This window comes from Serinus canaria, chromosome 17, assembly GCF_022539315.1.
Source record: "Serinus canaria isolate serCan28SL12 chromosome 17, serCan2020, whole genome shotgun sequence".
In the NCBI taxonomy this organism is placed as follows: Eukaryota; Metazoa; Chordata; class Aves; order Passeriformes; family Fringillidae; genus Serinus; species Serinus canaria.
In genome coordinates, this window is record NC_066330.1 from 1,489,101 (window position 1) to 1,501,533 (window position 12,433).

The following is a 12,433-nucleotide window of genomic DNA, read 5'->3' on the forward strand; positions in this document are numbered from 1 at the left end:
AGCAGAGATAGTCTACATTTATTTTGCAGATTCAAGCAGAATTTGGAGGGCCATGGGAAAAAAAAATGTTCTAAATTGGATATGTTTGAGAAATACTGAGTCACAAGTTTCAAGCTGCACAAGGTCACTTTTGCAGTTTCTTTTTTCAAAGCAAACCGTAGATTTTATTATATAAAACCAGTGTTGGCAGCACTCAGAACATGCAGTCTTTTTTAGCAAAGCCCTTTGCAGCATGACTGTGGTTTCAGTCTTGGAGAAGCCTGCAGATGCTACTGCTTCTACTTTAAGAAGAAAATTAGCTTTATATTGCAAAATATTTAATAATTTTCAGTTCAAATGAAATGAAACAACAAAATAGTTATACAATTTTACTAGTTTATATTTCAATTCATAAAGTATACACACTGCAACTATGCTACCACAATGTCCACGCATCTAATATTGATGGAGTTACAGTAAGTTTTTTTTTGGTATTAAACAATAGAGATAATGTATGCAGTTAAGGAAAAAAGCTTGGACATAGCATGTTCTATCCTGTAGTTACAGAGTACATTAGCTAGCATTAGTACAGTAAACAAGAAAAAGTTAGAAATACAAAATAAACCAAATATCTTTATATACAAACCAGTGCCTCATATTGTTACCAGCTTATACTCACACTGCACACAAAATTTATCCACTGATGCAATAGATACTTCAGCATAACACAAACCATTATAAATTAAAAAAATTACAAGGTGCAAAACTCCATTCTACAGCTTTCTGGTGAGAACTCAATACAATCCAAGGAATGAGAACTCCAAGCACGTTTAGCACCTACCAGTGCAACTGCATCGAGCGTGACAAATGACCTACACCACCTCAGAATGCTACCAGGAAGCGAGTTGGACAGCTAGAGATGCTCGCAGCTACACTCACGCTGTGGTATTTGCCTCAGATATATCTCAGTTTATTGTTTCTTTGTCCCATTCATACCTATGTGCAAAACTAAAACCTGGGAGCTCTGTCGGAGCCCCGCAGAAGGCCTGCTACAGCCGGGTAAAAACAAACAAACAAAAACAAAACAGAAACCTGACAAAACCCAGACAGACTCCATTGAATGTCAGACCATCCACATAATTCATGTTATCAGCAGTCCTGGTGCTGGGGATTTGAACGCTGTTGATATGTGGAGCAAACAATATGACACAAGTGAAACGGAAATTTGCCCACAATTCCGATTGTTCTTGTCTAGCGCTTGGACAAGTCTCCCAGCCTCCGGTGGCAAATTGGTTTGGCAGCTCATGCCAAAAAAGCCCAGAGTTGCATAGAATTGATTAGTAACAGAAAGAAATGCCAAACACAGAGAGATGGATGCTGCATCTACTAAAACAAAGTGGGGTTGCTCGACAGGAATGCTGAAATCATCCCCATTCATAAAGCAAAACATGTCACCTCCTACTCTCCATTTCCTACCTCTGGGGACTGCTTTCTGGCACTGATGTAGTTCTTGATAAACTTGTAATTTTTTGTTGCATTTTTTCCTTTTTTTTTCTTTTTTTCTTTTTTAACTTTGTTAGTGACACTTTTCCTTTCAAATAAAATATTAAAAAAGGTTATAACTGTAAAAAAACCTATCATATGTAAACTTAACAATTAGGGTTTGGTAAGTTCTCGTACCTAGTCTGTGAAAAGCCTCCAGCCAGACGCAGAATGGAGTGTTTCTCGGAAGAGCTTCAATCTAGCTACATCACCTGTTAAATATCAGTAGTATGAACATCCCATGTCTAGCAATAAAACCTCTCTTGTGTTTCCATCCTCTGTATCACTGACCTATTGAAATCCTGACATGCTGTGTTTCTATTATATTTACATTCTGGTCCTCTCATGTCACAGAATTAAACATCTGGCCAAGGAAGGCAACAAAAGGTGTTAAGAAGGTGTGTTTGACAGAACTGCTTTTCAACAAGTCTCTTTTCCTTGGACTCCAGTCACTGTTTTTATAGAGCTTATTGTTCTGTTGAACCACGTTTTCTTTGCAGCTTGTACTTCATTCAGGGCCAGACCCAAATGGTGCTCCAAATCCTGCAAACAGAAGAGTAATTTCCTTCATTTGTTACATATTCACAGCACAAGATTATAGGAGTTAAAGCTAGAAGGCTCTAGAACATCTACAAACTCTTGGCCACTTCAGAAGTTAAACAAGTCTTACATAAATTAAAAGCAGCACAATAAGCTGACAAAGAAGAAAAAAAAAAGCTTTGAAAAGCAAAACAAGACTTGTGTCGTTGCCCTTAGTGAAACATTCCACTTTCTTCAGTACATCCAAACTCTCTAATTGTCTTCCATCTGAGGAGGAGCTATTCCCACAGGAAGTGGACTTCCTACAAAGTAATTTTTACCTTTCTGTGAACAAGCTGCACTGACATATCTGTTTTAGGCTAAAAGCACAATGTTGTCATATTTTACAGAAATACTTCAGGTACCTGGAGCGCTTTGCAATCGTGTTTTAAGAAACATGTCTAACATTTGTCAATGTTACTTCTTCATTTAGCACTGATTGTGAGATAAAGACATGCATGATTCAGTACTCTGTCAGAGCTTGGGCTCCTTCCAAGCAGTTGCAGGCGATCAGGCAGCCAGCACTGCACTGCAGACAGGCAGATGTCTGGAAGCTGTAGTGGCTGCTAAATACAGTTCATGCAATTTCAATTATATCGTCTGCATACAGCAAGTTTCAGACGCAGTGTTTGGTTAAATAACCCATGCAGGAAATAGCAGGTTATGGTTTCAACCAACAGGATCCATTCCAATCCCTCTGCAGCTCACACTCACATTTTTCTAGGAATGCAGACACGCTGTACAGACTACAAAACAAACTCCCAGAGCATTACCTGTATTTTACATTCCGCCTCCACAAGCTGCAGCTTGGTCTGGGCCAGCTCAAGCTCCATTTCCCTCAGCTGGTTTTTCAGTGTTTCCTTCTCCTCATCCGTGTCCTCGTCTGAACCATCCTTGGCAGTGCTGGCCACCTTCACACGGCCCTCCTTATTGAAGAACTCGCGGCAGTGCTCGCAGTCATCCACCTTTTGCTGAAGTAAACACCTGGCTGTGAGCGACCTGCTGGGCTGTGAGCAAAGCCTGATCCTGCCTCTGCTCTGGGAGAGCAGCTCCCCACCAGAGGAACCACTCATGGGAACTTCTGGGGAGGCACAGCCAGGCAGGAGCTCCTGCCAGCCCCACACTCACGGCTTTGGAAACACTGCTGTGTTGTTTTGCTACAATAATGGGCTCTGTCCCTCCCACTGTTACTTTAAGGAAAAAGACAGTCAGAGAATCTCTTCCAGGAAAAAAAGACCCCTCAAAAAAAAACCCCCCAGCATCAACATTAGCATGTAACCACTACGGCACAAGAGGACTCACCTTTTCTCCCAGATCTCCCCCTTACAATCTTCTCTTTCATCTATGGGGACTCTCAGCCACCATTTTAGTAATGAAATAAATTGTGTGTTTGCTGCTATGATTTTGCTAAGGGATCAAAACATTACAGACTCTGGATCTATCTGGTCTCTTACCCGTATTTTCTCAATTTCAGCTTTATTTGCTGTTTGTTGCTTTTCCAGTCGCTCACTCAGCTGGGAACAAATCTGACAAGCAAAATTATGTTACCAGACCATTTATAAATGTAAATTCTCTCCCAAATGAATGCTAAAGCACAAATAAATGCTGCTGCAATATTAACATGGATAGTCTAAGGACCCTTAGAAAGCTAGAAAAATTGGGATGCGGCATTAAGCTGTCTCATTGTACATTTTCCCATTCTCTACATATTCTTCTATCCCCACAGGAAAAGGTGCAGTTCCAACACAAGTTATTAACAGTTTGGCCTTGCTAAAGGAGCCAGAAAAGGTTAGGAATAGCATGACCTTTTGTTGCCTTTGGGAAAAAAGAACAGGCAAGACAGAGTAGTTAAAAAACCCTAATTCATTCCCTGAGACCTGATATGGGCCTTCTAAAGAGATACATGAATTTGCTCCCTTGATACCTTCTGATCAGGAGCTGGAATGCCAAAGCAAAGCCCTGAAAGGAAAAAGGCTTTTTTTTTTTTTTTATTTCTGAGGTGCATTTGATTGACAAAGCAAAGATGAGAGAGAAGTTTTATTTGGCATGAAGTGAACCTTTGATATCCAAGAGCCCATTTGAACAAGGTTTGTCTTTGTAACTGAGGCTGTGGTGACGGCTGATCTACAAATCCCCACATCAGGGGCAAACAGGACTGACCACTTCAGGATCTCAGCCAAAGAAAATGCAAAACCAGCCACAGGCTTCCCATTTAGAACAGCTAAATTGTGTCCTCAAATGCATGGCACAGATGACATTGATTTCCAGAAATCTACTAAATTACCCAGAAGTCCTGTGCTTTGATAGCAAACCACATCATCACAAAGTTGTACTTACCTGTTTGTAGTCACCAATAATAGAGCTGTTCTTTTTGATCTCTGACTCTGCCTTGTCTAGTTCCCTACGACACATTTCCTTCAGCTGTAGGGGGAGAAAAAAAGAAAAAAAGGGTTTATATTGGTGTAGTCTGAAAAATACCCAGGTGCTATTTCTTCCTTTTCCTTAACCTCACTGCTCTGCTCTACCCAGGGATCCAGAGTCCAGCTCAGCTCCATGCTCCAGGGTAAAGCCAGGCTTTGGTGGCCATCACTGCCAGAGCAGTGGGCTAGCCAAGGAAAGGAGGGATTCAAGAAGTGCTGACAGCTGAAGTCCTGCACTGCCTCTCTGTGCAGCATCTGGCACAGGCTGTGAGACTGTGATTTCACGTTAAAAATTCCCCACCCTAGGAAGCACCTGGCAGGAAAATGCCAAATTCTGCTCTGCTGACGTCCTTTACACCACAGAAGAGGGACAAACATGACTTAGAACATTAAGCCGTTCCCACACTTGTCACTTTTTATTTTTATCATTTCTGTACTGTACAGAACAGCAAGAATGACAGAAATGCCCCAACCTGAGCAGATTCTTCCTCCAGGCGCCTCTTTTCTTCTTCTGCATCAATCAGCTTCTGTTTGGTCATTAGCAGCTCCTTATTGAGGGCATCTGCCTTCTCCTCTGCCTGAAACACAGAGTGGAGGCTGAGCAGAGCTCCCCTGCTGTGCCTCCACCAGGACAGAGCCAAGAGTGCAGCCATTCCAGTCTTTATTAAGGTTTGGTTCATTGCTATTAAAAACAATAAAACTTTATTATGAAAATTATTTTTCTAAAACTTCCCATCTGCAACAGCAAAGCAGCAAAACATCAAAATTAATGGCATGTACCACTATACTCCAGCCCTCTAAAATGCCTCTTGAATTCAGTGATTCATTTTAGCAAAACTGGAGTAGGGATTGCTCCAAAGAAATCCAATACCAGAAATAAGTTTCATTTTCTTGTCCAGTCTGGAAGTTGACCAATACATTCTGAAGACAACCAAAGGCACAGAACAGCTCACAATGTGCAAGATCAATAAAAGACTATAACCAGCTCAGACCTAAGTTTAATTTGCAAACATTCAACCTTGCAATGAAAACACAATTAATGAAAAATGCCTCTAGAACGTTTAAAAAGCCCCCAGAACTCTATGAAACATCCCAATGGATGTAATACCACCCCAGAAAATACTGCATGAAAAACTGAGCTACCAAAGCAAACATAAGTCAGGCACCTCTCTCCTTCCTCCTTAAGGGAAAGAAATGTCCCACCAGAAATCAACAACCCCTTTTTACTGCAGTTTTTAAAACATAAAAATATATTGTTGAAAAATTTCAAGCTCTTTATAAACCACTAAAACTCTGCAAAGTTAAGACATCTTTTCCTGTCTCATACACACAACACAGCCCTTCCTAATAGGTGTATGGATTCTACATAAAAATAGATCAATAACTCAACTGATATATAAAATCTTCAGAAAGTAGCTGTACCAATTCCCTTCAAAGGAAGAAAACCAAAAAGTGAATTTTAGTCCCTTAAAGTCCTGCTGATCCTTTAAAACAGACGGCAAAGGCAAAGAGGACATCTTTTCATTACAAATGGGGTTTAAACTGAAAGTTAAAGAACACTGGGATGTAGGAGCCCAACAACAGTAGAAAAACGAAGCCTATTTTCTGGCCTAGTGAAAGGATATTAAGGAAATTCTTGTATTTCCAAATGCTTTGTTTTGATCTCTTGGGTTGCAGATTTCAGACATGCCATGTAGGTATCAGAAAAGGTGTGTTAAACAATGTCCTTTGGTACTTTCCTTTCAGGACCTCAGGCTGGCACAATGAAACTTATCACTTCAGGATCCAATTAGAAGAATTAATCACATCCTGAAGTAGGATCAAACCTACCTATCTCCTCCCAGGGGATAACCCAAATGCTGCCAACATCATTTGCCACATTTGAGTACAAGACTATTATATATCAAATTAAGCATACCAATTTTGCCTAATTTTGTTCCTCTCCCAGCTCTCCATTAAAAAAAACAATGGAAAAATATAAGTGTGTCTCATACAGGCTCAAGCAGCCACAAACAACAGTTTAAAACTGATAAAAAAAGCTTCTTCAGGACAATTTTTGCTGGAGTTCACCTCCTGAGTGCCACTGCTGGGCTCTCACCAGTGTGAAGCTTCTGGAAGCTTCACTAATGAAGGGAAAAAGCCCAGGTAAGAGGAAGTGAACGTACCAATGTGTGGGGAAATCCTGCTTCTAGAACATTCTTCTATGATCCCCATTTTAACACCTAGGAACAGGAGATGTAATAAACTCAAAAGTCCTGAACCAAACCTCATTAAAGCAACCTTCACCCAGTGGCATCAACATTTACTGCGAATAGTTTTCCAACAGCAAGTTTCCAGGAGACCGTGGGAAACCTTAAATTGTCTGAGGCAGATGCAATGAAACATTTGAAAGCCTGTCAGCTCCTGCACTGGGCAACTTTCAGAAGTCACTTTCCTTTGAGATTTCAGAAATGCACTTATCCTGGTACAGAACATGAATGGCAAAACATGAGCACTTGAACTCTTCCCCTCAGCTCCCCAAGCAGACAGACCAAATGTGCTGTAGCCTCCCCTGTGCTAGAAATGCCAGTACCTTTCTGTCTCTGCTTGTCCTGGAAAAAAAGAAAAAGCATATCCTAATAAAATCTCCCACAACTGAATATGTAAAGAAGGGAGTGGGCCAGCAAGCTGAAAAAACTGCTGTAAGACAAAGCAAACCTGAATCTTCCTCCTGAGAGCTCTACTGATCTGGAAACAGCCCAGGATGAGGAGTTCACACAGGCAGATTCCAACAAGCCAAATGGAAACCACAACAACATTTTCAGAGTTGCCTGAGGTACCTGAGAACCTGATCCATGCAGAGCCAGACAGACTCAGACTTTCAAGTTTATCAGGCACTTTGCAAAGCCTGTCTGCTGTGAAATTGCATTCATAAAAATCCCAGGAAAACACAAGCTAGCATCCATGGTATGATTTCTGTGATGGTTCAAAGACTTGACACAGCTCCTGCCAGACTTGCTTAGAGAGAAGAAAGCAACTACTCAAGTACAGGCTCTCCTTTCCCTCCAGTCACTCTGAATGCTTTTCAGAATAATGGGTATTTCAGCCAGCACTCCTGTTTCCCATGGACCTCTGTCACAGGCCTCTACCTTGGCAGGGTGCAGTAGGGATGTGGAGGAAGGAATCCTGTCCCACACAAAAAAAGCACTCCATGTCTCTCCTCTCCAGCGAGAGAAGGAACAAGGAGTGAGCCCTTGTCTGCCCTAGACAGCCTGAGGACACGACTTACATTGTCCAAGTCCTTCCTCAGTGCAATCTTGCTGGTGACCAGCTCATGGGCGAGGTCGTCGTTCTCCTGCTCCAGTCTCATGTTGGCCTCCTGCAGGCGCCGGTTCTCACGCTGTGGGCACAGACAGACAGGGGCTGCCAGGGAGTGCCACACACGGCTCCCTGCTCCCACACACAAACGCCCACCTTGCACCTCCAGTCTGCAAAGACAACTCTACCTGCATGAAATTCCCCGGGACAAAGCTCCAGCCACAGTGCAAATGTAAAATAAATACAGGATTAGCCTTGAGAAGACACCAGGTACAAATAACTCTGCTCAGCCATTACTTGTTGAGCTACAGAAACGTTTCTGAAGCCTGCAGTAGTAGGGGTATCATTGTGCCATCAATACCTTGCCAGGAGTTTCCTACAAGTACTGCTTTTCTTGGTTCAAAATTAAATTTGCATGCTAGGAACAGGTAAGAGAGGAGAATCCTGGAAAAAAATACTCTATTTTCTCTCTCCTGTTACAGCTCCCAGCACACAGATGGATACTAAAGAAAGTTTACTTCTCTGATTAAAATACATGTATTTATTGTATCTATGTCTCTGTGTGAATTATTGTGGTATGTGTATGCATACATAACTTGACGTGTATTTTATCCCTGTATTACGTTTGTTTGATAAATAAACTATTTATAAAATTACATGCTTACTGCAGTATACATCATTTGAAATTAGAAAGAGGAGTAAAAGGGGGAGTATAAACATGGAAGGCAGAGTTAGAATCAGTCAGGCATTTCCTTTCTCTTCATGGCTTGTGGTACAATCAGCACGTTAAACAGGCTCTACTGAACCAGTTCTATAAGCCCAAATAAAAGTTCATACTATTCCTTTTCTTGCACAGCTGGGCTCACAACAACCCCATCCTGATCATCATTGCCAATAGAGAGACATTCCGTTCACATTCACCGAGCTGATTTCCCTCTTGCATCCAAACTGGTCAGAAAACAAAACCAGTTCAAAAAGAGTCAAAAGTAGCAACTTCCTTTTTGTTAAACCAGACTGGAGAAGGTAAAGCATTACCTCAAATCTTTCTATAGGATCCTCCTGTTGAGCCTGCTGCTCTCTCATGGTATGATATTCCTTTTCATACTTCTTCAGCTTCTTCTGGCTAATCTAAATTAAAGCAGCCCATTAGTTCCTGCCCAGAACATCAATAAAAGAACACAAAACACACAGGGTTATGGAACAAGCTCCAGGCAAGTCCTGGCTCCTACAAAGCACAGCTCCTGGCTTCACACAGCTCTGAGTGCCAAACCTTCAGGTGTGGTCAAAAACAGTTCCACTCAATAGAACAGCAGCCTCTTCCTGTGGGATGCAGGGAAAGTTTCAAAAGGCACCCAGAGCATCCTGCCTGAGCTCCCCCCTGGTGCTGCACAGCTCCCTGGTGCTCCACACTCTGCAGAGCTTCAGCACAACAGAACCCCAGGAGATGTGGTTCATTTTAGGACTGGCCTGATGCTGAGCCTTCTTCAGCTGCTTCCTCAGCTGTAACATTTATCATCACACAGAAGCATTTGGTTTACTTTACATGAGACTGTAAATGCTGAAAGGGCAAGTGCAGGCTCAGCTGACATTTCTGCCAGTGTCACTCAAGCCCAGCAGAAAACAGCCCCTGCCCGAGGTGCCGAGGTGTCTGGGCAAGCAGCAGCACCCCCGAGCACAAGTGCTCTGTCCCTGCTCTGACCCACACAGCACCAGCAAAGCCACTCTCACAGGCCCCAACTCCCCTTCTGTGAGAAAGGACAGAAAGGTGATCTGAATTCAGTATTTTGTGCCCAGAGTTCAAGTACTGCAGGGACAGGGAACACAAGGGAAGCTGTAACAGATCCTGATCAGCATTTTCCTGGTGTCATCTGTGCCAGAATGGTTTAGCAACACCACACCAAGATCACTGTGAGCATTTCACATGCAAGACATTATGCACCTAAATGAAATCTCTGGCATTAAAAGTTGCACCGAAACATTTTTATCTCAGTAAACCAAATAAATTTAAAAGCTATAGCTAGGATTTCCTCTTTAAAAACCCCTTTCTGAGAAACAGGTTGAATTTTACATGCACACATGACAGGCAGAATGGAAAACGGGTTTGGTTTCCCTGAAGTCTGCTTTCCTCACTAACCACCTTCCTGGGAAGGAGCTGCAGAACGCGGTGGCCAAGCTCCCTCTAGTGAGGGCAGCCCAGAAACGCCTCTCCCCAGCCATTACCTGGGGTCGGTCCAACCACACCAAAACTGCAGGAGGTATTCCTGCACCCCAGACACCCACCTAGAGAATTAACCCTTCACTGACAATGGAGCCTGTAACTCGAGGAGATTATTTCACTGCTCTGCCCCTGCTCAAACTGCCCGGATGTGGGGGTTTCACACCCCAAACCTCCTACAATGTAAAGTCAGATCCTGACAAATGAGGCATCCACCATGCCAGAGGAAAGGAAGGCAGGCACACCACTACCACGGTATTTTCATCTTCTGCTGTTCAAGTGCATTAAGCCAGTTTTGCCTTTTTTAGGTGATCTTGAGCAGATTTGTCATTGTCATAAATTCTGAGCACTGGAGGCCTGGGGACGTCAGCAAGGATTCTGCATTTGCAGAAATGAACACGGATGTCCCACCACATTTTTTCAGGAGGCAGGAGCAGCTCTGCTAACATCTGTTGCCCAGAGAGGTGAACTCTCCATCCCTGGCAGTGCCCAAGGCCAGGCTGGATGTGGCTTGGAGCAGCCTGGGATAGTGGAAGATGTTCCTGCCCATGGCAGGGGTGGAATGAGATGGGCTTTAAGGTCCCTTCCAACCCAAACCATTCTGTGATTCTATGACTTGATGGCAACACTGAGGAGTGACTTTAAGGATCTGGTGCTGTCTCCAGCTGATGACTTCCTGACCTCCTTTTTAGCAGAATGCTGCTCTAATCACAATGCCTTAGCCAGGCTACTTCTCCCTTCCTATAAATTATTTATTTTGATATCAGGCCCTTTTCTGCTCAAAGAAACACTTTCAAATGCAGAGCTGGAGATCTCTACTGACAGCAAAGGACTTCTCTTTTAGGTCAAGGAAAGCAATTATGTGCAGCACTCCCATCAAGGAGGTGATACAGAAGTGTTCTGAGCCAAGCCCAGCAGTGCTTCCTCCCCAGCCACCCCTTTAATGCCCCAAAGCACCCCAGGACACCACGGGCAGCCTTGACATGTCCACTCAGAGCCTGCCTGTGCCACTCCACACAGCACTGGGAACACTGGGAATTTTAGCAGAGTGGGAAGAAGAACAAGTTGTTATTTGGAAACATAAAAGGCAAATGCACTCATTAGGATGATGTGAACCAGATGCATGTGGAACATTTAATCTGTGGCTAATGCTAAATGATTAGAGAGATAAAATAGCTTTATTCTTGATTATTCTGTAATTTCTACATTAGTTTCACACAAGATATGTTTGAATTCTGTGCAGAAAACTGGTATCCACACTGCTACTACACCTGGATCACAAAATGCCTGGAATGTTAACACACCAGGGAGGTTGTGTACTTCCAAACTGACACTACAAAGAATTCCTCTAGGGAATTTAAGGAAAAAGGACACTTTGAACCACGTCAGTGTATTTGGCTCAAAATTAATCGCCATGCTTACAGCCAATAAAGCTGCATTTGCCCTTGGAGCTGGAGGCAGGAGCTGCTCCCAGGCAGGGCTGCAGCAGTCCCTCCAGGCTCACCTTCATGTTGCAGGCCAGCTCCATCAGCTTCTTGGCGTTCTCCTCGGAGCGGTACCGCTTGGGCAGCTGCACTCGGAAGAACTTTAAAGCCCCTTCAAAGTCAGTCAGCAACAAATCATCCTTGGTAGTCTGGAGACAAGGGAAAAATCATCAGGAAAAGCCAATTTTTTCCAGTTATTGAATCCCAGAAACAATAAAGCCACAACAGCTTTGGAAAGCTGCAGTAACACTGCTGCTTCTTAACCTTCAGCAGAGAGTGTTTGTTTCTATTTCTGCAACCTTCTATTCCACCCCCCAAAAAAGCACTGTGCAGCACAGGACATGCCAGATTACAGCACGTGTGCCACAGGCAGTTGTTAGCTTCTCAAAAAAAACATGTTTTTGTAACAGGCATCTTAATTTTTATATGGTGCATGAAGATGCACAAACCATGGTGCAACACTGTATACTCACTTTTAACAATCCCAGTGCAACGTTGAAGATAACACTTATTCCCTGGAAAGAAAAGAATGACAAAATAATTTAATCTCTCAGTATTTACAAGCTTGGATAGGATTTTTTTTGGTGGGTTTTGTTGTTTGTCTAGTTTCTGTGAAAAGGAGAACCAGGATACATGTGTAACCAGGTGCTATATAAATCAAAGGCACATGAACAACTTTGCAAACAACTAGCAAAATATCTTTACTGGAGAGTCATTATAGAGAGCAAACAATCAACACTGGTTTTACTGCCCCCTTAGCAGTCTGAAACTCTAAAATTATGTTGTGCACTTTATTTTATTTCTTAATGAGTAGTTGGTCAGCTCAAGATAATTTAATTTTCATACAGCAATTTCTAAAATCACTGATTGAAATGCAGTAATGTATACACCAATGTATTAAATTCTGGTCTTCACAA

At 42.7% G+C, this 12,433-nt stretch overlaps 1 protein-coding gene across 3 annotated transcripts in view; it reads right to left on the minus strand.

The window, feature by feature from the left end:
• Positions 1-685: 685 nt before the first annotated feature.
• Positions 686-12,433, minus strand: part of RABGAP1 (RAB GTPase activating protein 1) — a 60,517-nt gene continuing 48,769 nt past the window's right edge. For all 3 annotated transcript variants that reach the window (XM_030231547.2, XM_050980853.1, XM_030231548.2), the window contains 9 exons: positions 11,990-12,031; positions 11,537-11,665; positions 8,853-8,945; positions 7,789-7,899; positions 4,994-5,098; positions 4,438-4,521; positions 3,555-3,626; positions 2,874-3,071; positions 686-2,064 (listed from right to left, as the gene is read on the minus strand). In XM_030231547.2, coding sequence (XP_030087407.1) covers positions 1,942-2,064; positions 2,874-3,071; positions 3,555-3,626; positions 4,438-4,521; positions 4,994-5,098; positions 7,789-7,899; positions 8,853-8,945; positions 11,537-11,665; positions 11,990-12,031 — 957 coding nt within the window. In that variant the 3' untranslated portion in view covers positions 686-1,941. The remainder of the gene's footprint in view (positions 2,065-2,873; positions 3,072-3,554; positions 3,627-4,437; positions 4,522-4,993; positions 5,099-7,788; positions 7,900-8,852; positions 8,946-11,536; positions 11,666-11,989; positions 12,032-12,433) is intronic.